Below are 25,499 nucleotides of genomic sequence, written 5' to 3'. Positions count from 1 at the left end.
GTGTTCTCTCTGCTGAAACAGAGCAATGTAATTTCAGGCTGTATAATTTTATAGCAAAGACTGCAAGGCAGTTTGAAGATGTCATTGACTGTAAAACAAATCAATATTAAATTATCTGTACAGGAAACATTTTCAAAAGACAGTCCATCATGTTTTCTCATAGGATCATGGATTTCTAGGATCACTCTTTACTAACTACTATAAGCTATCAGAGTTTATCTCCCTCTCCAATTATTTACAGGTCAAAGCAGCCAAGTGATACTGCTTTATATATATTCCACGTTATGTACTTGGTTTGTAATTTACAATTGCCACACAAGATCATTAGGATAAAAGTTTCTGAATAAAGACATTTGTTTCATTTGAGAATGTAAATATAGTCTTACAGCTATGTGATGCAAAAGGCTGTCCTTTAGGCATTCCACCTTTCTTTAAAATAATACATTAAATATATGCATACACATATATATATTAAATATATATGTAAACAGTTACTGCAGTGATTACTCTGCAGCTAAATCTTTAAATGGCTATAGTCTGTCCATCTTTAGCCTGATGTCGATTACACATTTAACAGATTAGTCATTTCAAATCACCCAAAGACCTTCGTCACATTTCTATCAATTTCTGTACATATGAAAGCACATTTCAAAGCCTCCTCATTACTGCCTTGTAAAATGTCTCATGACTGTCAAATGGAATTTATTTTTCAGCCAAGCAGTCTAAAATACATTTCACAATACAGTAATACAAACACAATAAAAAGAAGAGCCTATCAAGTGTGCAGATAAAGGGAAGGGAATTCTTTCCTGTCATTGCCAAACAGGCAAGACAGTTCAATAGCAAAAAAAAATAGAAAAATCACAACCAAACCCACACCACAGTAATAACCTCTAAAAAAAGTTCACACATGGAAGCCTCATATGGGTCTGTTTTGATTTGTGAGGAGTGTCACTGGTGGTTGGAAAGGCTTATGCTAAATGTTCCAGACAGCTGATGCAACCACCTCTGCATCTGCCAGTTTGCAGCATGATGCTTCTAGAGCAGTGGGGCTGGCTGCCCTTAAAGACTTGAAGGAGAAAGGGAAAAAGGTGGAGATCCTCTGCCGCAAGAACTACTAACATCAGTATCCCCACAAACAGCAGCTACCCGTGTACATTAATCATCACGACCTGGACCCTCAATGCGTTTTTTAATCCAGTTTGAAAACTGTGAGGTGGCAGCTCACAAAGGTCCAACTCCGCAGACAATGAGTATCCACCCGAATCCGACAGCTTCCCCAATGCCCGTATTTAATTGGAATTACGGCCACCTCCATCGCAGCAGTAAGCGCGCCCTGCCACCCCTGGGGATGTCACAGCACCCCCGCCGCGGCTGAGGCACGGCCATGGCAGCCCCCGCCGGCCGAACTTGGGCTGCTCTGCCCGCGTTCCAGGGGCTGCGCCGGGCGAAGGCAGCGGGAGCGCGGCCCGCAGCGCTCCGCTCTGCGGCGGGGTGGCCGAGGACGTGGTTGGGAAGGAGGAGACACGCCGAGAGCCCCGGGGAAGAGGAGGGACCGACAGCGGGAGGGGAAAGGCGAGAGGGGAGTCAGGTCGGAGACTGCACGGTCGGGAGCGAGGAGAAGCGGTGGAAGCCCGGCGGGGGCTCCCGGGGCGGCGGCGGGCGGCAGGAAAGGGCCGCCGGCTCTTTCCTGTCTCCGTCCCCCGGTGCAACCCGACCGCCTCCCCCGGGCCGTGCCCCAGCCGCGGAGCTCCCGCCCGGCTCGGCCCGGTCCGGCCGCCCGGAGCGGGGCCAGCCCCAGACCCGCCGCGCCGCCCGGCGTGCCGGACCCTACCTTCGCCTGCAGATACTGGGGGTAGTAGTAGGTGGTGTACTGGGGGTACATCTGCTGTTTCCACACTTTGCCCATGAAGCTGGAAATGTAGCCTGCAGTGCAGGGATGGGGGGGTACTTTGGGGGGCTCCAGCCGCCTCTCCGTCTCTCTCTCTCCCCTCCTGCCTCTTCCTCTCCGGCGGCGGCTGCTGCTGCTGCTGCTCCTCGGCCGAGCTCAGACCTTCGTCCACCCAAAAGCCACAGCGGAGCGGAGCGGGGGCAGGCACTCTCGCTCTCTGCCCGGGAGTTCCTGCCAAGTCCCCGCCCGGCCGGGCCGAGCAGCAGCGGCAGCGGAGCGGCGGCGCGGGGAGCGCTCGGGGCCGGCGCGGCGGTGCCAGGCGGCGGGGCAGGGCTGGCGGAGGGGCGGGGGACAGGGGCGAGGGGAGGCGCTTAGCCCCGCTCGGCGCCCGGGGCGAGCCCCAGCCGTGGCCCCGCGGCGGGGCAGCCCCCGGGCGGGGGGCGGCGAGCGGCGCCGCTCGGCCCGAGGGCCGCTCCAGCGCCGGGGAAAGCTGCGGTGCCCGGCGGGAGCGGAGCGGAGAGGAGGCTTCCACGTTCTGGAGGAGAGGAGGAGGACGGCTGCAGCGGCCGCATCGCGCCCGGTTCGGCTCTGACCTAATTAGCCTGGTTGTGCTTTGTTATCGCCTTCCCTCTTTTGTGCATCCCGCTGCTGAGCAGTGGTGCAGGGCACAAGCTGGAGGGGAAAACTGGGTACAATTTTGGAAAAACAAATTTGGCTTCAATTCCGCCTGACGGTACAGGGTGCATTTATCTGCCGGAGCAGAAGAGACTGCAGTGCTTAAATCAGTTTACAGAGCAGCAACCACAAAGCCAGACCAAATTCTCCATCTGGCCCATTGCACGTTCTTAAATTTGCACTTCAGCGAGTTCTCCAACAGGAAACATTCCTGTTCTAGACAGTAATAACTGTATTTTTTCACTTGAATATTTTCTCTGAGAAAGCTGGTTTCCTGAAAATTAGAAGGACTGGCAGCATACTATGCTCTACTGTTGAGTGTAAAAAACTCAGTCCAGTGGGTTTACTTCTGACAAATCCATCTCTTTTCAACCAAAGATAAGCTGATCCTCAAAGCATTAAGCAGATGCCATTTCTTTGTCACACTAATCGCAATCGTTTTTGTATTGCAGCACTGTTTGATTAATAAAACATGTATATAAGGCCCACCAAAACTCCTGGTTTTATTAACATCCCCCAAACTAAATGTGATAATAGTGGAAAGAAATATTAAAAACCTGAAGGATGTACAGGCATCCCAGGGTGATAGCAAAGGCAGCCTTTGTGCAGCCATGAATCCCTGGTGCAGGCTGAGCAATGAGAGGTAACTGCAGACAGTCTTCCAAATTCCAGCTGAGCAGAGGACAATTACGCAAATGACATTGCAGCTCTCCTTGCCAGCTATTAAGATCACTTAAAAAGTTTGGGTTTTTTTCTTTCCAGGGAAGAGAACTGTACACACTTTGCAGTCTACACAGATTAAAGGACTAGTGGCATCTTTGGGAGAAGGCGTTTTCTCCAGAAAAGGCATGGGAGCTTTTGAGAGTTGGTTAGGTTTGGGGGGTTTGTTTGTATTGTTTTGGGGTGGTTTTTGGTTTGTCAGCACACAGCTAGAATGACTATGAAAACAAGGAGAAACAAAAAACATAGGAGTTGGTAATGTCTTCTGTGAGAGGGACAAAGATTAAAGCTAGGGGAAAGCTGAACAGAACAGAAATATCGGGTATTTGAGGGGGTTAAGATGTGCATCTGGAGAAGCTGAAATGGCCATGGCTAAAATCAGCTGTCTTCTGTTTACTGGCGTTTATGCAGTGGAAAAAGCACACAGGCAGCAATTATCTCCAAAGAATGCCAGGTAATGTGGCTCCAGGGTAGTGCGTTGTCAGAGGACAGCAGAAATTAAGTTTCAGAACTTCATGGGGAAATGTGTTACTACAGCCCAGATACGTGAGGATACTGTTGTAGACTGCTTTGAGAACTGCCAAATTGTGGTCTGAAGTTCTTGGTTGAACTACAAAGAATGTGGTGCTGGCCTCTCATAAGCTGACAGGTTACGGGTGCTAGTACACTTAGTTTCCTTTAAAAAAAAAAACAAGAAAAAGAAGAAATAAAGACTGATTGATGCACTTGGTGGGGATTTTCCTGAGGAGAAGGAAAGAATGAGATCTGAAAGAAAACATTATACTGAAGACATCTGGAAATTAAAAGTGTTTTCCTAGAATCCATTTTCATGTAAACAGCAACTGTGGTAGTCACAAGTACATTGTGCAATCCTGAATGAGGAGAGAAGCATCCAGAAGGGAAAAAAAAACCAGAAACAACCAAAACTTCAGGAAATGAGGAGAGGTATGCAGACTACATAATTCCAGCATTTACAACAGCAACAGTCTCCAGCTTAACTGTGTCAAGTTATAGGTAATGGCTGATGGCTGCCAGCAAGAGGAGCAGCAATGCACTCTGCCACAACAGCTCCTGGAAGTGATGAAAGAGCAAATCTGGCTAAGAGAGTATTTGATTTCAACCATAACAGCTAAAGCTGATCTCCAAGTTCCTTCCCAGTCTCTCCTTGTAAAGACTTAGAACTTTCTCAGGCAAAGTCTTTTGCTATAAAGATTCATCTCATCCCCAAACATGTGTCACTGTTAATGTAATGATGAAACCAATTTGGTTCCATTTGCAACCAGAATATTTTCTAATTAAAGATCTCCTTCCGTTGGAATATCTGTGAAACTGACATTAAAGAAGTTCAAAATCCATAGTTTAATATTTACCATTGAATTTAAAAAATAAGCCTGCGGCTTAATACTGCAAACTTTTACAGTGCAGTGATCCCAGTGATGATCATTGAGAGCTTGAAAATAATACTCAGCTTTTATTTAAAAAAGCTTAGAAGATATAATTATTGTATTGGAATCATTTACATGAGCTTCATTTAGAGTATTTTTTTTTTAATTATAGTTAAGGTGTTTACTGAATTAATCAATGTAGAATTCTTGGGTCAAAAAACCCCCAAATCTAGCACACAAGGCAATCTCTGCTTCTGTCTTTTTAATGTGTTGATTATTCAGCCAGCTTAGTAATATGAATGCAAGTTGTGCAATACAGATAGGATGTCATTGCAAGTGAAACTTTAAATCAAATTACTAATTCCTTAACTCTTCCTACTAATGGAAATGTTTGGATTTAATTACTTATTTTATGTTAATTGCAAGGACACATAAAAACTTTTAAATTGAAATAATTTATGCTGTCTGGTGGTACCAACTCTTTTCATCATGACTAAATACTCACAAAGTTTAAAATACTTCCCCCGTTTATGCACCACCAAGGTATAGGATTAAGAAAGATAAACACTCAGGTGTGTTCTGGAAGCAAGTAGATACACAAAAGAGTAAATGCTGGCTTCCTACAAAATGTTAAGGAAAACAGTACTCCCTAATTTTGTCTATGGCCAGAGTTCACTAAGTATTAATGAAACAATATTAAATTCTATTAAATTCTAGAGGTTTTTCCTTTACATTATTTCTTTATCATGGATATTTTCTAACTGCTCAGGAGTGATTAAAATATGATGAAAACACAGTTGAGTTCTTGTTGCAAATGCCTGACAAGTGCTGTATGTGCTGCCATTCAGAGGAGTTTTAGGGCAACTCAGTTCAACCTAATCACTGGTTATGCACTGACTCTAACAGTGTTGTGAGAGAAATCCCATTCATGCTGTACAGATTAACTTAAACATCAGGAGTTCTACCCTAAGGCAGAAAAAGACAAATGCAATGCAGAATAGGAGGGAAATGTATTTAAACCAACTCTCTTCAGGAACCAAGGGAACTGCTGTACTCTGCACCGTTTGTGGTCTTTGCATCGGTTGAGTGAAAGAGACAGACATGTTAATGCTGAAATCTTTATTACTGTGACACAGTCAGGGATATTTGAACAAGATTTCTTTTTCCAGTTAAGATATTAGCTTGAGTTTTGGGAGATTTTTTTGAGTTTCTTCGAAGCCACATGTACCACAACATGTGGGTGAGAGGGTGTGCAAGTCTCTAAATTACCCTGTGCCTTACTTCTGTTTGCAAACTGTGTCAAACATTTACCCCATTCTTTGCCTGCACAGGGCACCACAGTCACTCCCTAAGAATCTGCGGGGTTCGATTCACATTAAAGGACTAAAGCAAATGGAAGCAGCGGCAGTGCATCAGCTGTGAATGCAGAGAGGCCAGGTACTGCATCCTAATTCACATACAAATGTTAACAAACCAAGAGTCTATTCTACATCCTCAGACAGCACGGTTAGGGCTACAGAAATGCGGTGAGGTTTAAGCTGTCCACCAAAACTTCTTGCTTTCAACACACACTATTCCAATTACTTGCAAAACCTCCTTGTTGTAATGCCACCCTTAGCCCCATCACAGGGCCTTGACTGCTTTGGAACACAAATGAAAGACTCTTCAATTTAGGTCGCACTAGGCCACACTCAAGCACAAAGGCTAAATAAACGGCCATTGTTCATGGGCCACCAAGATGAAAAGCACTTGATTGTTGTCATCAATTAAATCAGCTCTCTAGCTTTAGTGGCTATTAACCCTTTCAGCAAATTCTTAAATATTTATTTCAACAGAGTGACTACGACTCTGTACTTTTACAGTAGCTGTGCTGGTGTAAGAGCATTTCCCTGGAGCACTGCTGAATGCAGCGTGCCCTTGTTTATCCTTACAGCTGAGCCATGCACTGCACTGGCTCAGCTGCTCCTGACAGCTGCAGGCAGCGTAATTGACTTCTGAAAACCTACAGGGATATACAGTATTCTGAGATTGTGCAAGTGAAGTATTTAACAGGCACTAACATGCAAGCATTTAACATATTCTGCATTTGAACTGCCCCTTTCATGGTTTCATGCAGCACCCAGCGATGCTTCCACTATTGGCAATGGACGCCCACAAAAGATGCCTCCAGACTGCCCAGGTTGTGTTTGCAGCTAAACATATCACCACGAATTTGGGTGATAACCTTTTCCTCATGTTTAGATAGGTCTGAGAGTATCTTTTCCCACATAAGTGCCCCATTTTCTATATTTTCTATATGCTGGTTTACCCCAAGATGCCCACCTAACAGAGATGATTGCATACTAAAAGCAATTTGTTTTTTTCCAGCATTCTCCATAAAACCTTGTGAGGCACCTCTTGTTGGTCCAGCTCCATAGATCTTTTTAATACATATTTTATGCAAATAGTCTTCTCACTGATGGCAAAAGTGAGTTGTATTACATGACTATGCTCACTTTAGGGTGGAAGTAGTTAAGAATCCCACTTCTATTCATATATTATTTATCAGAAACTTCCATCCCACACAGCTCCTAACTATACTGGAGTCTCTCTGGCAATAGTCTCTCTTCACTGCGCAAGCAGATGAACAAGGAACAAAATAATTGTACCTCTATAAAATATTGACCAGCTACAATTCTTTCATTTAGACATTCCCTTTCAGTTTTCTCATCTCAGTTTCAGAGCAGTATTTGCCATTCCTCCCCTTTCTCCTTAAACACCAAGGCCAGCCTGCTTTCGCTGCAGTATAATAAGAATAATTGTGGATGTCTTTTTACCAGCTTGACCAACCAGCCATGGTTGGTCCTGATGGAATTCAAACCATTGATTTTAAATATTTATAGATAATTTGAAACAAATGTGGGGTTTTCGTGCCATGCAAACAAAAATTGAAAGTTTAATTAACACGGACAACAGCCATCTTGTTTCTACAGACTCTAGGGACATATTGCACTGTCTTTAGCCACATCTTAAGCAAGTGAAGGATACAACATCCAGGCTTCATTCCAATATGACCCTAAATGCCTCTAAATTTTCCTTTTTTTTGGAATAAAACTATTCCAAAGCATGAAATGTCCACCTTCCAATTTATACACAATTGTATTTTAGACAAGTTCTACAGCTTATAAACCATCTAGCAAATCTTTCCAGTGTCTCAAACTCCTCCTGCTGCTTCCATCACACACAGCAACACCCTGAGCTGCCCCACACCCTTGTGTGGTCCCACATAAGGGTGAGCTGCTTTAATTCAAGTGCTGGCTGGCCAGATGGCCCAGGCTGAACCCCACCTGGAGGCTCTCAAGCAGCACACCAGCTTCCTTGCCCTTTCCCATCTACTGACTTTCAAGCAGCCTTCAGGGTCATCCTAGCTGTGACCTCTGCTCTGCCATCATCTTTCACTGAAATCTCCTGAAGGCTTCAAAAATTATGATTGCATAAGGGATGATGAAGGTGAATAGGGAAAACAATTGCATGAGCTTTCTTTCCTTAAGAAAACACATGAATAATTCAAAAAGCATAGGCTATTTACCCATAATCATTAGGTTCTACATTTTTGATGTCTTAAGTTTGTAATTTAATGAAACCAGAGAAAAAGTCATTTTATTGAACATTTGAACCCCCTTTTTCACATGAACCAAACACAGTATTTATCTCAACAGACACCTATCAGTGCTATTTTTATTTGATTTTCTTTACACAGAAAATGACCAGACCACATTGCCATTTTGAATTAGTCCATGTATTTGAGCTTCACTCATAATTTGTCATGTTTATCACAGACTATTTGTAAATGCTGGACACTCTGTCTGTGTACATGCAGATTAACATAGTGCAATATATTGTCAGAACTAATAGGTGATGTGTCTCTACTGCATAATTCAGAAAAACATTAAAGTGTCAGCACCCTTGATCTCCTGTAAAAATGGAAGCTTTGTCCTTGGCTTTGGATCCATCTCTGTGGTCTAGATGAAATGCCAGCTCTTCAGGCAAGCTGGGGTGATTCCTTCTCTCTGATGACGCTGCTGCGGGAGCCCCAGCACTCCCTGCTGAAAGAGTCCGCAAGTCATGCTACACTGACAAAGCAAAGCTGAGCAACTTCATTTATCCTTCTCTGTCTGGCAGACAGCAATGCCAGTGCTGATGGGAATCTGTGGAACTAAGAGCAAAGCCCAGGTAGATGTCCCACTTACAGTGTATTTTTCAGGTGATAAAAAAGGTTTTTTTTTATTTCTGAAAATTGATAGAGGAAGAGTGTCAATCTGATAAATTGAGATTCTTCTGGGTTCATTTTGTGATGTATCAGGACATGCCAAATTCCTGACTGAGAAGACAAAAAACTTTTGCATTTAATAATAAACACTTATTATATTTATAACCCATCCTTTTACTGTGAAAATGTTACAGCATTTTTTTGATTCATCTTCACAATACTTTTCTGAAACTAATTTTTAGTGCATTCACAGACATGAAACTGGGATGAGAAAGGTCTGTGTGACTGTTACAAGATTATAAAGGATATAATTTTTGTTGCAAACAATAGAAATAAAATAACAATATATATTAGGGGAAAAAACCAAAACAAACAAAGAAAAAAAAAAACCCAAACAAAAAAACCCCTATAATTTTGGATTTTCTGATTCCAAGGCTAGTTCTCCTAATGAAGCCTAATGAATTTGTTGTTTCTAACATAAATAAGTGAATGCACTAAAAAAACTTTTGAATTCTCATCTGTAGGTTTAACTGTTTTGTATCTGTCTTGTTTCCTAAATTATGAGTCTTATCTTAATATAGTTCTTCCCTTCCATAAGATTTCACGTCTGTCAGAAACATTGTTATACCAAAAAAGTGTTTCAGATGGGCAGCAAAATGGTCATAGCATTTAAAAACCTTTCCAGGTCTTGTGTTTCACAACAACTCTTTATAAACCAATGTGTATTTATTTTGGTGGAAAGCTACCCAAACAAAAATATTGCATTTGCAGTTCTAGTCTCTGGGGCTTTAATCCACTGAGAAACTTATGAAAGTACTCACTGATTGTGGGATAATATTTCTATTAGATGCCAGCAGTATTTATTGCATCATTTTATGAATTTTGACCCTTTTCAAAAAGAATTTGATGTATATAAAGTACTTTTGCTTCCATTTTCACTAGTGGAGACATAAAGACATTAAATCTCCAAACATAAGTTCCAAGGGGACCTAAAAACTGTAAATAAACAAGGCAAAGTCTGAGCTGTAATCAACACATCTCTAGCAATGAAGAACATTAATAACTTTTTCCCAGAGGACTTAGAGACTAGCAAGTATTTGATAAACCTTGCAATCATCTTTAGAATTTATAGTTCCAGATTTTCATACTTTATTAGTGGCTTACCAAATATATTAGGAATTCACAAAGATTTTATAGTTACAGTTTATTATGATTTCTAATTCATTTACAACCTTAGACTCCCTACAAAACCTAAGGAACCCCAGCATCCGTGACAACAGCTGTAGGGCAGAATTTTCAGAGTGTCACACACAGTTCTGCGCGTGGGCCAGCCCTGGCAGGCAGGAGCAGCCGTGTGTCGGACAGGACATGCGGGCACTGGATACTCGGACCTCATCAGAGCCTGCAGCTTCTTCACAAGGGAAAGAGGGGCAGCGCTGAGCTCTTCCTTGTAGCGACAGTGACGGGGCCCGAGGGAAAAGCTGCGTAAGGGCAGGTTTAGGTTGGATATTAGAAAAAACGCTGGGACAGGCTCCTCAGGGAAGCGCTCACAAGCGCAGCCCGCAGAGTCCAGGGCGCGTTGGGACAAAGCTCTGGGGCACACGCTGCGGTTCGTGGCGATGGTGCTGTGCAGGGCAAGGAGCTGATGATCCTCGTGGGCTCCTTCCAACTCGGCACATCCTGCGGGGCAGCAGCAGCTCCTGACGGGCGGGCCGCGCCAGGCCCTGGCCGCAGTGAGGCGGGCTCTGCCCTGGCCGGGCCCCGGCGCTGCAGCCGCCGCTGCGGGCGGGCCCGGGCGGAGCGGGCACAGCGCCCCCTGGCGCGCCGGGATCCCGGGCCGGGGCGCGGGGAGCTCGGTACCGGCAAAGGCCGAGGGGCTCCGCTCGGCACCCGGGAAACACCGGCCCAGCCTTGGTACTCCAGTCCCGACCGCTGAAACGCTCCATGCCGCGAGGTGCCGGGGGGGAGATGGTCTCCCACGGGGACAGGGAGCAGCCCGCAGCTCCCACGGCACCGCTCCTGCCTGGCTCCAAGAGCCGGTGCTTCCCATCCCTATAAACCGGCCGGATTTTGGCCTTCCCACACGCCCCGTTGGTGACAGAATCACAGAATGGTTTGGGTGGAAGGGACCATAAGGTCCCTTTGGGTGGAAGGGACCTTAAATATCTATTTCCAACACTCCTGCCATGGGCAAGGACAAAACAACATCATTCTGAATGCTAAATAAAATAAAATAGGCTTTGTTCTTTATTTCTCATTTGTATTTAAAAAGAAAGAGACAGCAGACCATGCTGAAAGCCCTTCTACCTTTTAATTTTTTTTCATACTATTTGTTTTAATCACGGTCACCACATATAATACATTTAACTCTAGTTTCTTTAACGACTGATTGTGTGTTTTCTTACCAGCCCTGGACATTTTCCTCATCTCAGAATCCAATTAAGCATTCAAAACACCCACAAAGGAAGTAAAATTAATCTGAGAGAACTGAAATTTTGAATAATTAAAATTACTGAAATGAATACTTGTTGATGATATGTTTACATGAGTATTTAACAGAACTAAGGAAATTTGCCATATATTTTTAACATATTTATACAAGATATTAACCACTTTAAGATTTTAAATCTTTTAGTACAGGGCATGGATTCTTGTAACCAGTAAAAGGAAAAAACCCATATCTTTTAAAAATATAGATTGTTAAATCAGTGGAGAGGTTGCTTTGTCTTTTCATTTTCAATTTTTTTCTTTCTATCCAATTCAAGTATGTTCTTAGCAGTATATAGTAAGACAACTTGTTTCTTAGCAGGATAAAGAGGTGAAGATTTTCCTAGAAAACGTATGCTCAATATAAAGTTCTTTTGCAAAATGTAGCTGGGAGCAGTTAAGCACATTTGTGTGTGTGGTGGGTATTCCTGTAGGCATAAATAAAAGGCCTCCAAACAGGGAGGAGCTTTTTTTCAAAACAGCATAGTTAAAATGAAAAGAAATTACAGGTCTGCATGAAGAACGCTGATATTTGACTTCACATTTCAGCTCAGCCTCTTCAGTTTGTCAAAGGAAAAGGTAAGACATGGCTTTAGTCACAGTTGCCCACATAGCTGCTCACAGACAAGACCTTCATAATGACCTTTCTTCAGTCTGCCATTCAATCATGCATGATTCAAATCCAAGAGTCAATTTTTATGTTTCAATTTTTCCATCCTTGTGTACACTCAGGAAGCTGAGAAAATTGCTTAGGAAGGATCATATCTTCTCATGAACAACATTTATTTTATTGCTCAAAGGTAAGCATTACACATCTTTTAACATGGGTCATTTGGCCTTGCCTTGTGTCTGATGATCCAATTCTTATGAATAGTCCTTTTCATAGGTGTGACAGTCACCCAGTTACTTTTACTTGCACAACTCTTTCCATGCTGCTGTCCCTGTTTATCTCCCCATCTCTGATCCTTTCCTAGTAGATTAGTTTAAATGGTTGAGGGATCAGAGATAAGGGGTCACAAATACTATGGTTCTTTGGATCTTAAAAATATAGATGTTTGCAATTTATGAAAAAAATGAATGAATAAGGTGCCACTTTTATCCAGAAAACGTGCTTAACTTGTAAAGAGCTTATTCATAAAGAGGAAGCAGATATGGTAGACTTTGGACTCCATCTCTCTGGGAATAGACTGACAACCAAGAAGATGGAGCACAGGATCCCAGAAAGCTGTTGGTTTTTTTTAAATGCACCTAAGCTCACACAGGATGGGAAAAAAATGGCTTTATTTCCTCTTTGCCACTCTGTTTTTATAGTCTGCTGTGTTGCTGTATTGACTCCCTTCTCCAGGAAGAATACTAGCAGGCTCTTTTCTCTCTGGAGTTCTGCAGATCTGGAGTTTGGTTTCTGAAAGTTATAGATGGAAAAGGTGGGGATGGGGCAGACCTTACTGAGAAAGAACTGTTTTCCCTTTCAGGCTTGTTACTTATGAATCTTTTCTTTCCCTTTTCACTTAAACCTGCTCACAAACAAAAAACCACCTAAATTAGACCTGTCTTTCTCTCAGGTGGAGACGCGAAACACTATTTTGTTGGGTTAGAAAAAGAAGTTGCAAGATGTGCTCTCAAATAAATTATATAATGATCTCACTATCAAGTCTTGTCTTCCACACAAAGGTAAAAAAGCACTACTCTAAACCACTGGATTGTCCTGAATTTTGCATAGCATAGAACTCCATCAGGCCTCTATCACAAAAATATTCTTGTAAGTCTTATGGAGAACCATTTTTACGCAGCACTGGTGTCCACAGTAATAATTTGCCATGGAATTCCAAATTCTTACAACCTGTTTCTTTCTTAAAGAAGGCTCCTTGAGACATCTGTCCTTTTCTCAGTAGCTGTGCACTCACAGCAAGTGGAAATATTATTTGTACAAAAAACCAAAAAAACCCAAAAAACCCCCAAAAAAACAGAGAGAGAAAAGAGAGCTGCACAGGGGTAATTATCTTTCCAACCATCATGTTTGACACTTCTGTTTTACACTTGTGGAAGATTCTGAACAGTGCCTCACCCTAACTTGCTTGCAAGTGACCTACCTCAGTCACACCATAAAGAGTTAGCAAGCTCAGCTTAAACTGTGACTTCCCAAGATGCTTATTTCATGGTTATTCCAGGAAATTAATTGGGATGCATTGGACAAAAATTGCAAAGAAGCTGGAGAACTGTGGTTGTCCCACTGAAAGAACAAATAAGCACAGGAGTTTAGTCTTCAAGGACAGCCAACAATTCAAAAGGACAAACTGGCACCATTTTAGGCACAGTGCTAATAGCAGGCAAACATAAAAAAACCCAGCTCAGTTAGCATTTAGCATCCAGAAAGCTCAGTGGCTTTGTTGAACAGCTCTGGGCCATGAAACTTGAGACATTTCTGCAGGGGTGTTAGCACTTCCTGGCTTTGGCAAGGCAGGAAGTATTGCACAAAACAGCCCTTATCAGGGTATTTTGGTGCTGCCAGTCCCAGCGCCAACAAAGCCCAAGAAGTCTCAGGCAATTATAAATGCTAACACAGAAAAGAAAAAAAAAATTGAAAGTCTCTGAATATAGAGAAAGCATAAACTTAAATGCTTTTAAAAAATTCAAACCAACACAAGTCTACCCTGAATTAATGTGTTTCCCCTTAATTTCAATAGTGTCATGCATTAAACTGTGAAACAGCAGAGAAATACTTGTCCTGTAAATATTTTAGCAGAAAACATGCTTTAAATAATTGGCCTTAGTGAAAAAAAAAATCCAGAACTATGCACATTACAAGGCAAACATTAATAAAAACATCTAGTGTATGATAATAGTAGGGAGCTAACTGATCTCCCAGTTACATTGTCATTATTACTTGCAACATATTAATGATGCTTTGTATAAGATGCTTTATTTCTTCCTTCAAAAGGATTACAATCTAAACTAACACAGACCCACAACAGATGGTATAAACAGGGAAGGTAAAAGTAGAGAACAATAGGCAAGCCCAATTTACATATATTCCATCTGTTTAAAATTAATGCTTTCATCACATTTTGTTGGAGACAAAAATTAATATCTTCACCTGGTCATGAGAGAAGTACATGGATGGAGGGGAAAAATGCTGACTCTGTGGTCTGCTTTCTTTCAACAAAAAAATATTCCCAGGAATCCTCACAGGAGTAGGAGCAGGTGAAGAGCTGACAGAGTGAAATGTCAGTCATGCTCCATAGCATTATCTCAACCAGCCCAATAGAAATTTTAAGCACAATTCATTGATGATATATAAGAATTAATTATAGTGATTCATTCACCACACCTTAATCTGTCCAAACATGGACAGTGCATCTACACTTTCAAGAAGGGAGATAAATTTCTGCTAAAACCTTACTTACTTTTCTTTCTTTCTTACTTTTTAGCTTGAAACAGCTCTTCAGTGGTGAAGAGCCTTATAGGTATGAGGTGTGGATCTCTCTTTAGAGCTGTGGAGGGCCCTTTCAACAGCATGTGAGCATTCCATGATGGCAAGTACTTCACCTTTGAAGGCACAATCCAGAATAACTCAAAGCTGGTGTGTCCACATCAGAACATGTGAGATAAATGAGAATGAGTGACATAGAGGGCATAAACCTTTTAAAGCTCCTCTGCCTCTTCATTCAAGCTGCAAAATACAAGTTCTCCTGTTACAGCTGTCCTTGGTTCACTGCTTCCTTACTAACAGCTTACAGCACTCAGACACTGTGCAGTGACAGCTTCCTTTGCAAAGCACTTCCCAAAAGCCCTGGAGCAGAGTAGGATTTGCAGCACACTGGGAAAGCAGGCACAAATGCTTTCATACATGGGACAGATCCAAATATAATTAATGTAGGAAAAATTGAAGCCATGAAGTCCACATCAACTTCTACTCAGAGATCTCTATACGGATAGAATGGAAAACAAAGAAAATCTATATCTTTCAACAAAGTGGAAGAATTTAAGAGTGATAGGATAAAAAGAAAGTGGGCAAAAGAGGGAAGTTTTTCAAAGCAATTTCATTACTGCATATATTTGAACAAAATTGAAATAAAATTCTAAGTATTCCATGAACAGCACACCCACCAAAATTTGATTACCTGTGTGTGCATCGGAAACTTCTCATCACCAGCTACCCAACCTCATGTCCCTTATGACTGCACAAGTCCTGTGACAAAGCCAGTTCCTACTGTGTTCCCAGCCAGGAACATTCCCTGACATGACCTCCACAGAACTCCTCTGCCTCCATCTACTGCTTCAGCCAGGGGCACATGATCCAGCCACTGGTTCCTAGTCAAGAAGTCATTGCAGGCCAGGCAACTTTAGCTGATTGACTGGTGACAGTCTGACAGCACTGATCACTGCTGAGCTCATTGTGTAGCCTCTCCCTTCCTGGGGGCGCTGCTTCGTGTCTCTTTCCTTCTCCCTTTCTATTCATCTGATTTTCACTAAACCTGCTGGAATTTGATGGGTGAGATTTCTGCCTTTATGCCTAATTTCAAGTAATCTTCCACAATTTCAGCACCAGGGCCGAGAATTACTAAGGATGCACACAAAGTGCAACTTCAGAGCATTGTTTCTGGATGACACCCAAGCTCTTAGAAAGACGTGTAAAGGCTCTTCGGGGAAAATGTTGCTCTCCAGCATCGGTACCAAAAACCAAGAACGATAGGATCAGTGCTGATCCTCCCAATTGGCCTTGGAGTTTGTGATGGGTCCATGACAACTCAAGTATGTTATAAAACAATAGTAGCTGTATTGAACATAGCTATTCTATAGACCATGGTAAATTCTCATAGGTGAATTGTGATGCTATGAATTATTTTCTGTAAATACAAAGACAACTCTTACACAGAGCAGTCTCACAACAATGAACCTCTGTTGCTAGTTTCCACATTTATTTTAATTCAGTGCAATAGCTCAGCTTCAGCATAACCCAGCAACAAGCTCAATTGATGAAGTCAAACTGAAAAAAAATTGTACTCTGAGCAAGTTAGTTCTAGCATCTCTCTGAATAGGATTTAGATCAGTGAATCTTTGTAATTCTGCCATTTGGTCTTGTGCTTACTGTGGGTTCTACAAGCATATGTGCCTCCAGAGGAGAATTTTTCCATGTCTCCATTGGTTGCTCTACAGGAACTATTTGATAGAGCAAATTGATGAACCTCAATTAGAAAAAGATATATTTTTAAAAAGAAGATCTATCTTTCTTCTCATTCATTCCTCAACTCTTTGCAAATATTCTTAGCTACAGTATCTTAGTTATGGTGTTTATAAAGGATGAGTGATCTCTTAGAATCTTAATGAGATCTGCAGCAACCAGAGAAAACAAAATGATAATCAAAGGCAGGGTGGAGTTCTGATTACATTCTAACATTAGCTTTTTCACAAGAGAAAGGCCATTCTCCCTTATATATAGGATGGATTTTTTGGTTTTGAGGCACTTAAAAAGCTGAAAAAATAGATAACAAGATGGGAATGATTATGCAGTTCCTAAGAAATCTTTTGAGATAATGAGTAGGATACCAGTCTACAAATTCTGCAGTCTTGGTAAAGGTAGAAGAGCAAGTATTGCTGCTTTTCAAAGGATATACAAGAAAAGAGTGTGGGATGTCGATTTGCAAGGAAAAATGATAGTAACAACTTTTTATAGCAAGAACAGAGATATTGCTGGACAAGAATGTTCCCACAAATCTTCATTTGCAATAAGCTTTTGAGTGTTGAAGAATAATGGGTAGGATTTTATTCTATAGAAAATTTTAAAGGTTTTTTCTTTCCTTTTCCTTCAGGGAATTTGGTTGAAGATGACCTGACAAAAAAATTTACATTGATTTGTCAGCAAAAATTGAGATTTGTTTTGGATTCTTTTTGTACCATTTATGATATATGTAGGGAAATCAAATATTTTTTGGCTTTAAGTAACAACTCACAAAAATGGGAGTTTTCTTCTAAAACACTTCTACTATATCAGAAGTGTCAGTGTAAGCAGAGCACTGAATCCATGTCTGATTTACTTTTGGGAAATTGTGCATAAGCTGCTAAAGATACAGACAATGTGTTCTGAACAGATATTTAGTGGATAGTACCAAAACAGAAGAAACTGAAGCTTGTGCTGGTATACCAAACCTATCTCCAAGTAGAATAAACAAGATAATTTTAAGAAATTAAATCTAGCCATCCAGTTCATTAGAAAAGGTGTAGAAAGCAAGGCTGAAGGTATTAGCTGAACATTATAGAAGACAAATAAAGAGATAAATCTGAGAACTCTTGTAAACTTTGTGTCACAGAAATAGACAAGACAGAGCACAGCAATCCTATAAATTCTAGAAGTTGCACTCTAGGAATCTATTCAGGCATTAATCTTTAGACACTAAATTGACATAAATTTGGAGTTTTGTTAAAAATTCCAGGTGGTGACATATGATCTCTAAATATTTATGAGAATGCATTAGTATTCAGAAGGGATTAATGGATTTCCTGCTGGAGGCATTGGAAGCCTTTGGTGGTCAGATTTTTAAAATCAAGGTGTTTATTTTGATTTTAAGGACTGTGAATTCAACAGCTTGTTCAAATAGGTAAATTGATTATGTAATTGTACTGACATCTTAGAGTATATCCTTTTCACCTGATTATGCTGTAGGAAATAAATCACTAAATGGAATCTACTAGCTTTCTCTTTTTTTTTTCTTGACACAATGTTAGGTAGGAATTTGAAAATCTACATAGAAATGAAAAATCCCTTTGTCAGTGCCTAGTCTTACTTACTTTTTAGAAAAAGCATTAAATTTAATATTAATTAATATTCAGACAATGTTGATACAAAAATTTTGAAATAACACTAAAATATTTACAACATAATTTATTTTTTCTTTGTGCCAACAGCTGCTTTGTGCTATCAGTGATGAAATCACATACTATAGAAAAGGAGAGGCCTATTAGATCATCTTCTGCATCTGCTTCCCTCCTCCACAACCAAATTGCTCCTCCCTGCTTGGAATTTTCAGAATGGCTCCTATGTTTGTTTATCAACCTGAATTCCCTGTTTTTCAAGACTGTGGTTAAAATTTCTGTACATTTTGATAACAAAGGCTTCCATAAGAAAAGCACCAGAGCTTCTACCTTGCAAAGCTATTAAAAATATCATTAAAACTTTTTACACCCATTTTCAATTTTCACAAGGGTTAGAATCAGCAACAGCATAAAGAGATAATTGCTGAGTGACAATAGAATAAATTCAACCAAACTGCAGTATGCTAATGTTATGCAATGCTACTCTGTACATATATTTATTAATATGAGAGACCTTTCCTTTTTTACCGCAGACCACTTTCATCAGATTCTTGGCGGAAATGCTGTCATCTCTGGAAGGAATTGTCTACATGGTATTGCATGATGCTGTGTGTCTCTAAATGCTGATTTTTTCCCCTCCTCTTTACCTATTATGCTTGTCACAGGAGTCTCTAGCCTGAAATCAGCATAAATGAGTGTGGCTGGCACTGTGTGCATGCACAGTCACACGGCCTCATCTGTGAATCTGCAGCAATTAATTATATTTATAGTGAAATATCTGCAGAACATTTGCATGTATGAATTATGTATTGAGGAAAAAGCAGTACACTATGGTTTATGCATTTTTTGTTCTCATGAGAGTCCCTTTGTATCTGTAATATATGCTATGAAGCAAACCAGATTTTTATTAATTTGTCTATCATCTTAATGATGAAATATAATTTTAAATAAAGACATTATTTTTAGAAGTGTTTTTCAAATACCTATTTGTCATTATTTTACCCTTACATTATCAAATAAATTGTCCATTACTCTTCAATGTATTTTTTCTTTAAGATTAAGTTCTTCTAGCAAACACCAAGGAAAAAAAACAGTGAATCATCAATGAGCACAGGCCAGAGTTTAAGGCAATGAAGTATGCATGAAATATAAGCGTGATGTGATTATCCCTCTTATTATGGTTATTACAATACATAATGAGCACTGTCAGTCTGTTATCTTATCATTTTATTATTTTGTGGATTCACCCAAGAGTAAAATTTAAATGTAGTAACAGAAGTAATGAGTCAATGGGCTGGGAAGCATGATAAAGAAATAATAAGAAGGTAGTATGCTGCAAAGACTGTTCTGAGCTAGACTAATTGTATGCTCTGAAATTAATTATCTGCTACAAATATGACAGGTGGCTAAGTTAGCTGTGAAAGAAAACAGGTCAGAATATTCAGAAAGCCTTTTTTCTTTGCTGAAGAACTTTTGGAGACAATATTGAATTAAAGATTCATACATTAAAATTAATCTGCTTGAAGCTCCTGTTAAGAACTTATTTTTCACATACTGTCCTAAACAGAGGTGCACCAAATACAGCTTTAACTTTTTCACGATTTAGCTCCTGCATGTGAAACACTAACTTTGATTTTCAGTGTACATTATATTTTTACAAAAAGCAAGAAAAAATACCTAAGAAATAACAAGAAATCAGATAATTTCTTTTTTAAAATGGTATAACATACAGTAGCTTAAAATATATAAAAATAAATTTTATTAAAACCCCTATTTCTTTAATGATAGGGCCAGAATCTATTGCAGCTCTCTCATGGTGTGACTATTGCATATACTCCATGCACCTGTTTGCTTGGGTATAGTTTTACAGCCTGGAGAAAGGTTCCAAATATTAAAACTGAAATTATTTAAATTTAATCTTCTTTGAACATTGCTCCCTAATTATTCTAGTTGTTTACAGTTACCACAGAATTTTCACAGATTATAGAAACCATTAAAGACTAATAATTATTACAACACTTGAGGAGAATTCTAAGATGAGATTTTTTTTTTCTTACAAAATCACCATCAGCATAGCCACACACTCCAGTATTACTTAATTTATTTTGCTGTATAACAGCACTCAGCCTGGAATTATCTTAGTTAGAGAGGAGGAGGGGATTATATTATTCTTCTAGGTTCTGTTGCAGGAAACATATTAACATTCATTGACCTTGCAGTGGTAATTTGTACTGATGAGCACCATTATATGACTGGTATATTAAAGCAGCCTATTAGAGATAGGAAGCATCCTATGCTATTCAGAGACACTATTACCATTTGAGATGTGGCTGTCATGGAGTCTTTACATACAGGAGATATTTGGAACAGTGGAAAACTACTAGAATAGCCTGGCTAAGCCATCAAGTTATTGTAGCTCACAGCTCAACCTTTAAAAATTACATCATATGAAAAAATCACATTGATACCTTTCTGGTAAATAAATATCACATCTTCCCAGTTTTAACCACAGAGCTACCTTCTATTAGTGGATGAGTAAAAATTAAATCCTAGAGTGAATGAGAAATCCATGTTTGGGAGTACAGAGTCACTCTCCGTTCTGACCATGGAGACGCTGGCCGAAAATAGAACTGTGATTGCAGTATTCTAAATAGAGAGTCACCCTGCAAGCTCTTCTTAGGAGGTGCAACACATCTCATTACCACATTTTGGAAGAAATATGTTCTTAACAGTGGATTTTCTTCTTGTATTGAGGCCATGAATATAATTACCACTTGATAATTTACAGTGTGCCAACTGTTTTACTGCATCCAGTAAGCAATAAAGCACTAAAGAGAACATGAAGTTTGTGGCACCTGCAACTCATTAAAAGGGCACTATCAGAAACAAAGTGTTTAGTTGTCATGTAGTGCTTGGCTATACACAAGCAGCATTTAGGATTGATCTAGGCATCCTTACATAAAGGACCACTGGCAACATAAGATGATCAGGGAGTCTATGTTCAGAGCACAGAATACAGGAAGCCATACCAATTTATGAAGGAAAATTGATTTTCTTCAAAAGTAGAGCAAAAACATCTCTGGCCATAGGAAGTTATGTTTCCTAATAGGCTTCTCTGTGTTCTCTCTTGCCCTTCATGCTCTGAACACACTTCTACTAATAAAAGTGTTTGCTATGCAACCACAGATGAGAACATATCAAATTAATAATTTCACTAATTAAACAAACAGGTACATAAAAAGAAACCTCAACTTTTATTTCTTAACATAATTAAAGCTTCCCTAGAATGAAGTACTTAGCTTTATTTAGCTAAAACCATACAAAGTATTTGAGAAGTGCTGTGGTCACCTGTGTGTCCCCAGCTCCTGTGGGTATGGGTCCTCCTGCACGAGCAGTGGAGTGTTCCTGACACCCTCCCTGTGTGCTCTGAGCTGAGAATTGTATGAATTGAGCTGGGTATAGAGCAGGAGAAGGATCCTCGAGGAAGTATCCTTGTAAGGTGGACTACCTTCTCCAAGACTGTCCTGTTGGCACTCACAACATGCACAAGGAGCTGCAAGATACAATGCAGGCAGAATACCAGAGAGCATATGGAGGTAAAGCGGGAAGAAAATCCAGAGGAAGGCATCTGGTGATACTGAAACTGGGTGGTTAAATGGAAATAAATAGAAAGACTGGTTGTGTTAGAGTCAGAAGTTTTAATATGGATTGAGGAGGCCTGGGAATTGGTTGACTGGGAGAGAATGATCTTAAGGTAGAACTGACCAAAAAAAGACTGCTTCAGTAAGTAAACTGAAAACAGGAAAGCAATAGAACAACTCAGACATGTTTGGTGACAGCCTGGATTATAGGCCACTCGGCCCTATCCCAATCCAGCCCAGAATATTGAGATAAGACTGACTGGACAAGTAGACTGAGACCTCTAGTGAGCTAGACTCAATGTCAGGTGAAGGCTGAAAATGAGACCTGAAGGGGAGATGGTGAGGCAGAGTAAATAAAGATGTGAAGGAAGATGCAGAAGAAACCAGGCCAAAAATAAGAATGAAGAAACTGAAAAGGGAGGAGAGAGGTGAGGCAAAAGAACCTGGAATGATACAGGTAGTAGCAGACAGGCTAGGAAACTGTGGGATTAGTGCCAGGAAGCAACACTAGGAAAAACAGGTCTCTCTCAGGAAGAAGATGAAGGCGAGGATGAGAAAATAGGCAGATTTCTTGGATGCCATAGTACATCATGATGGAACAAAGAGATTGGAATAGCTGTAGAAATCAAGTATCTGTGCTTGCTGTTCTGATTGTCACCCGTTACTGGATGCTGCATGCTGGAGCCAAGTGTTTTAAAATCTTGCGTTTTCTCTCTCAGCAACATCTGTAAATCCTACTGAGATTCTCTCCCAGCCTCAGCTGTCCCTTCACCATCCAGTGGAGCATCCTACTACCAGCTATGCAGCTGAAGCAGCTGAGCAGTGCATCACAAACTTCAATCTTGTAATGACCCAGGTACACAGTAAAAACACTATGTGGCCATGGACAAACCTTTACATTTTTCCTTTTAACTTTAAAGATGTTTGAAGCTACATTCACAAGAATCTGAAAAGATTGGCTAAAACCCGTGCGATGGTAACTGGTTAGAAATATTTCAGTGCAACTTTTAAACCAGTAATTCTTCAATACAATATTGTGAGCCTTCAAGCTTTTAAGAAGAAAGCAACACTAATGTGAAACATTGGAAGCATCCAGTAACATGGAAGATATTAAGTCTTATGGGTACTGCCTGTAGATAGTTTGTTCATGATTCACAGTTGCTCATACTGAATGAGTCATCCTAAAGTGGATAATCAGCAATCTTTCAGCCATTTTCCTTTTCCACCAGCAAGGACTTTGTAGGCTTAAATTAATGAGAAGCTTTAAAAGTAGTTGAGAGATGAGAATTCTGTTTTTATAGAGATCAATGCAAGTAGAAATTAATCTTTTTAAGAACTAAGTAACTCACTGTTGAATGCTTTTCCATGCTTTCTACTGAGAAACCAGTTAGGGCTCCCTTTTCAGAATGAGGTGCTCAGTTTACAGCAACAGCTTTGTACTCCAGCATTCGATGCAGGCATGTAGTACATGGAAAGTAGCAATTAGAGTTAAGTGAAAAAAGAAGAGACCCATATTTGTTACTCATGGTTGAAAACTGATCCAATTAAAGTCTGTTAAATTGACCCATTTTACACTAGGCTAACCCTGAATAGGGCTCTGGATAGAGTTTTTGGGTGTGTGCCAGAGGAGGGACCATTGAATACACACTTTCACATAGCAAGTGGCAAATATCCTGTAATGGGATTGAATGATATCAGGATCAACTTTCCAAGAAAGAGTTTGAAGCCTAGCCCCCTAACCTTACCATAGTCAGAGAACACTGACATTTTTTTCTCCTTGCACATTCACTGCACAGTGCAAAATATTTTGCATTTGTGAAAACGTATGCAAATCCTTACCTGATGCTATTTCCTACCAAGAAATTATTCTGGTCTTGCTTCTTTCCACACTTTTGTTCCTTTGTCCTTCTTATCGTGAGGCAATTGTAAGAGAAAAGCAAAGAAGAAAAGATTGTTAATTGTAGCAGACTGATTACTATGGAGATGTGTTAGCATCAAGACAGAGCTGATCACGATCAGAAAGTCCTTTCTGTGGATGTTTTGTGGGTTTTGTAAAAATAACAACAAAATCAAAATGAAAAGAATACAATTTATTTTTTAAATTATCCTCAATATACTGGATGAAGAATGAACGTACTGGACCAATAATCTGTAAAACTTGCTTTAAAAGAAAACAGCCATTTCACAGATTTTTTTTTTCCCTACTGCAATGGAAAAACAAAATAACCCTATAAAAATAAACCCTTCCCCCTCACTGTTGCATATAGTACTATCTCAATCCTTTTAAGTGCTGAAAGAAAAGTCATTATTACAGAACAACAAGGCATCTTCTGAGGTTTTTTAATTGCACCTGGTGAAACAGGGACAGATCTGTCTCCCAAAGTAGTGATTCAGCATTTAACTCAGTGAGCCAAATGTAGTCTTTGTGACTCATAGATCTTCAGCAGGGCTGTAGTGGGAATTATTCTGTTCCAATAGACTTCACTGTTTCTTCAGAATGTCACCTACTTTTATCATTTTAATTAATATTCCAAGGCTAACCTCCAACTCTCAGCCCTCAAGCACTTGTTGTTTAATTCATCATTTATTGCTCTTGCAATATCTCTTTTGTCATAGTCTATTGTTCAGATTACTGTTCTCAACAATGTTTTATAAATTGCCCAATTTCCTAAATAACAGCAATCATTTTTCTTAGTTACATCTTAAAGAAGCCATGATACAGAATTTCCCCCCTTTTTGTTGGCACAAAGGAAGGGGAATTCCTCTCCTTTATGGACAAAAAGCAGCTTTGAGGTTTCTCCCAAACATTGTACCAAGAAGTTGCACTGCAGCAGCTTAAGTAGGAATAGGATTTTCTGTTATCACAGCAGTGAACCAATTGTTTGTAATATTTGCTTCATGGCAGCAGAGAACTCAGGCTGGATTATATGAAATTTATCACTGAGGAAAGCAAAGTAACAATAAAACTCAGAGAAGGAGATTGCTATTTCTTTGGCACAGTCTGGAACAATTATTTTCTAATTCCTCTGTTAATTTCCTTAACTTTATCATCTTGAAGCAAAAGAACCAGTTTTCACTTTTGGGGGCTGAATGTCCTGTGCAAAGCTCTCAACTTTACCATGCTTTATAAAGGAGAGGCCTGAACTCCTTTGAGATCCATGCAAAAAAATCCCAATCACTGGACAGGTACATGAATATCTGATTTGTGCCAGAGCTTGGCTTTACCAATTTCCAGGTACAGGGAGTCACAGGGAAAAAGTGCTATAAAAGCCCATAAATCTTTGCTAATATTTAGAAACAAGAACAAAGCAGAAAACCAATATCTGCAAGATTCAATCTATTCACGTTCTTGTCTTTCTCCATATGAATTAGAGACGCCCAAACACAAAACCTCAGACCATTCCACCCATGAGAAGAAAAAGCCTCTGCTAAGCTGATGTTCTGCAGCACAACCTTGTGTTGGTTGCCCACACAGCATCCCCCCCACTGCAGTCTGGGTGGGCTTGTGCTCAGAGGAGCACAGATTGCAGAGCACTGCAAAGGCTTTTTTTATCTTCTTACTCTCATTGTACTTATCCACTAATGTAAATATTTCCAAAACAATATCTGACTTGTACAGTCATAAATGCATAGGTTGGCAA

At 40.2% G+C, this 25,499-nt stretch overlaps 1 protein-coding gene across 1 annotated transcript in view; it reads right to left on the bottom strand.

Moving 5' to 3' along the window:
- RBMS1 (RNA binding motif single stranded interacting protein 1) overlaps positions 1-2,188 on the bottom strand; it is a 143,246-nt gene extending 141,058 nt beyond the window's left edge. Inside the window, exon 1 of the mRNA XM_036386717.2 lies at positions 1,835-2,188. Coding sequence (XP_036242610.1) covers positions 1,835-1,909 — 75 coding nt within the window. The 5' untranslated portion in view covers positions 1,910-2,188. The remainder of the gene's footprint in view (positions 1-1,834) is intronic.
- Positions 2,189-25,499: the final 23,311 nt, after the last annotated feature.

This window comes from Molothrus ater, chromosome 7 (genome assembly GCF_012460135.2).
Source record: "Molothrus ater isolate BHLD 08-10-18 breed brown headed cowbird chromosome 7, BPBGC_Mater_1.1, whole genome shotgun sequence".
Lineage (NCBI taxonomy): Eukaryota > Metazoa > Chordata > Aves > Passeriformes > Icteridae > Molothrus > Molothrus ater.
The sequence above is the reverse complement of the archived record's forward strand: the minus strand, read 5'-3'. Positions and strand labels throughout refer to the sequence as shown.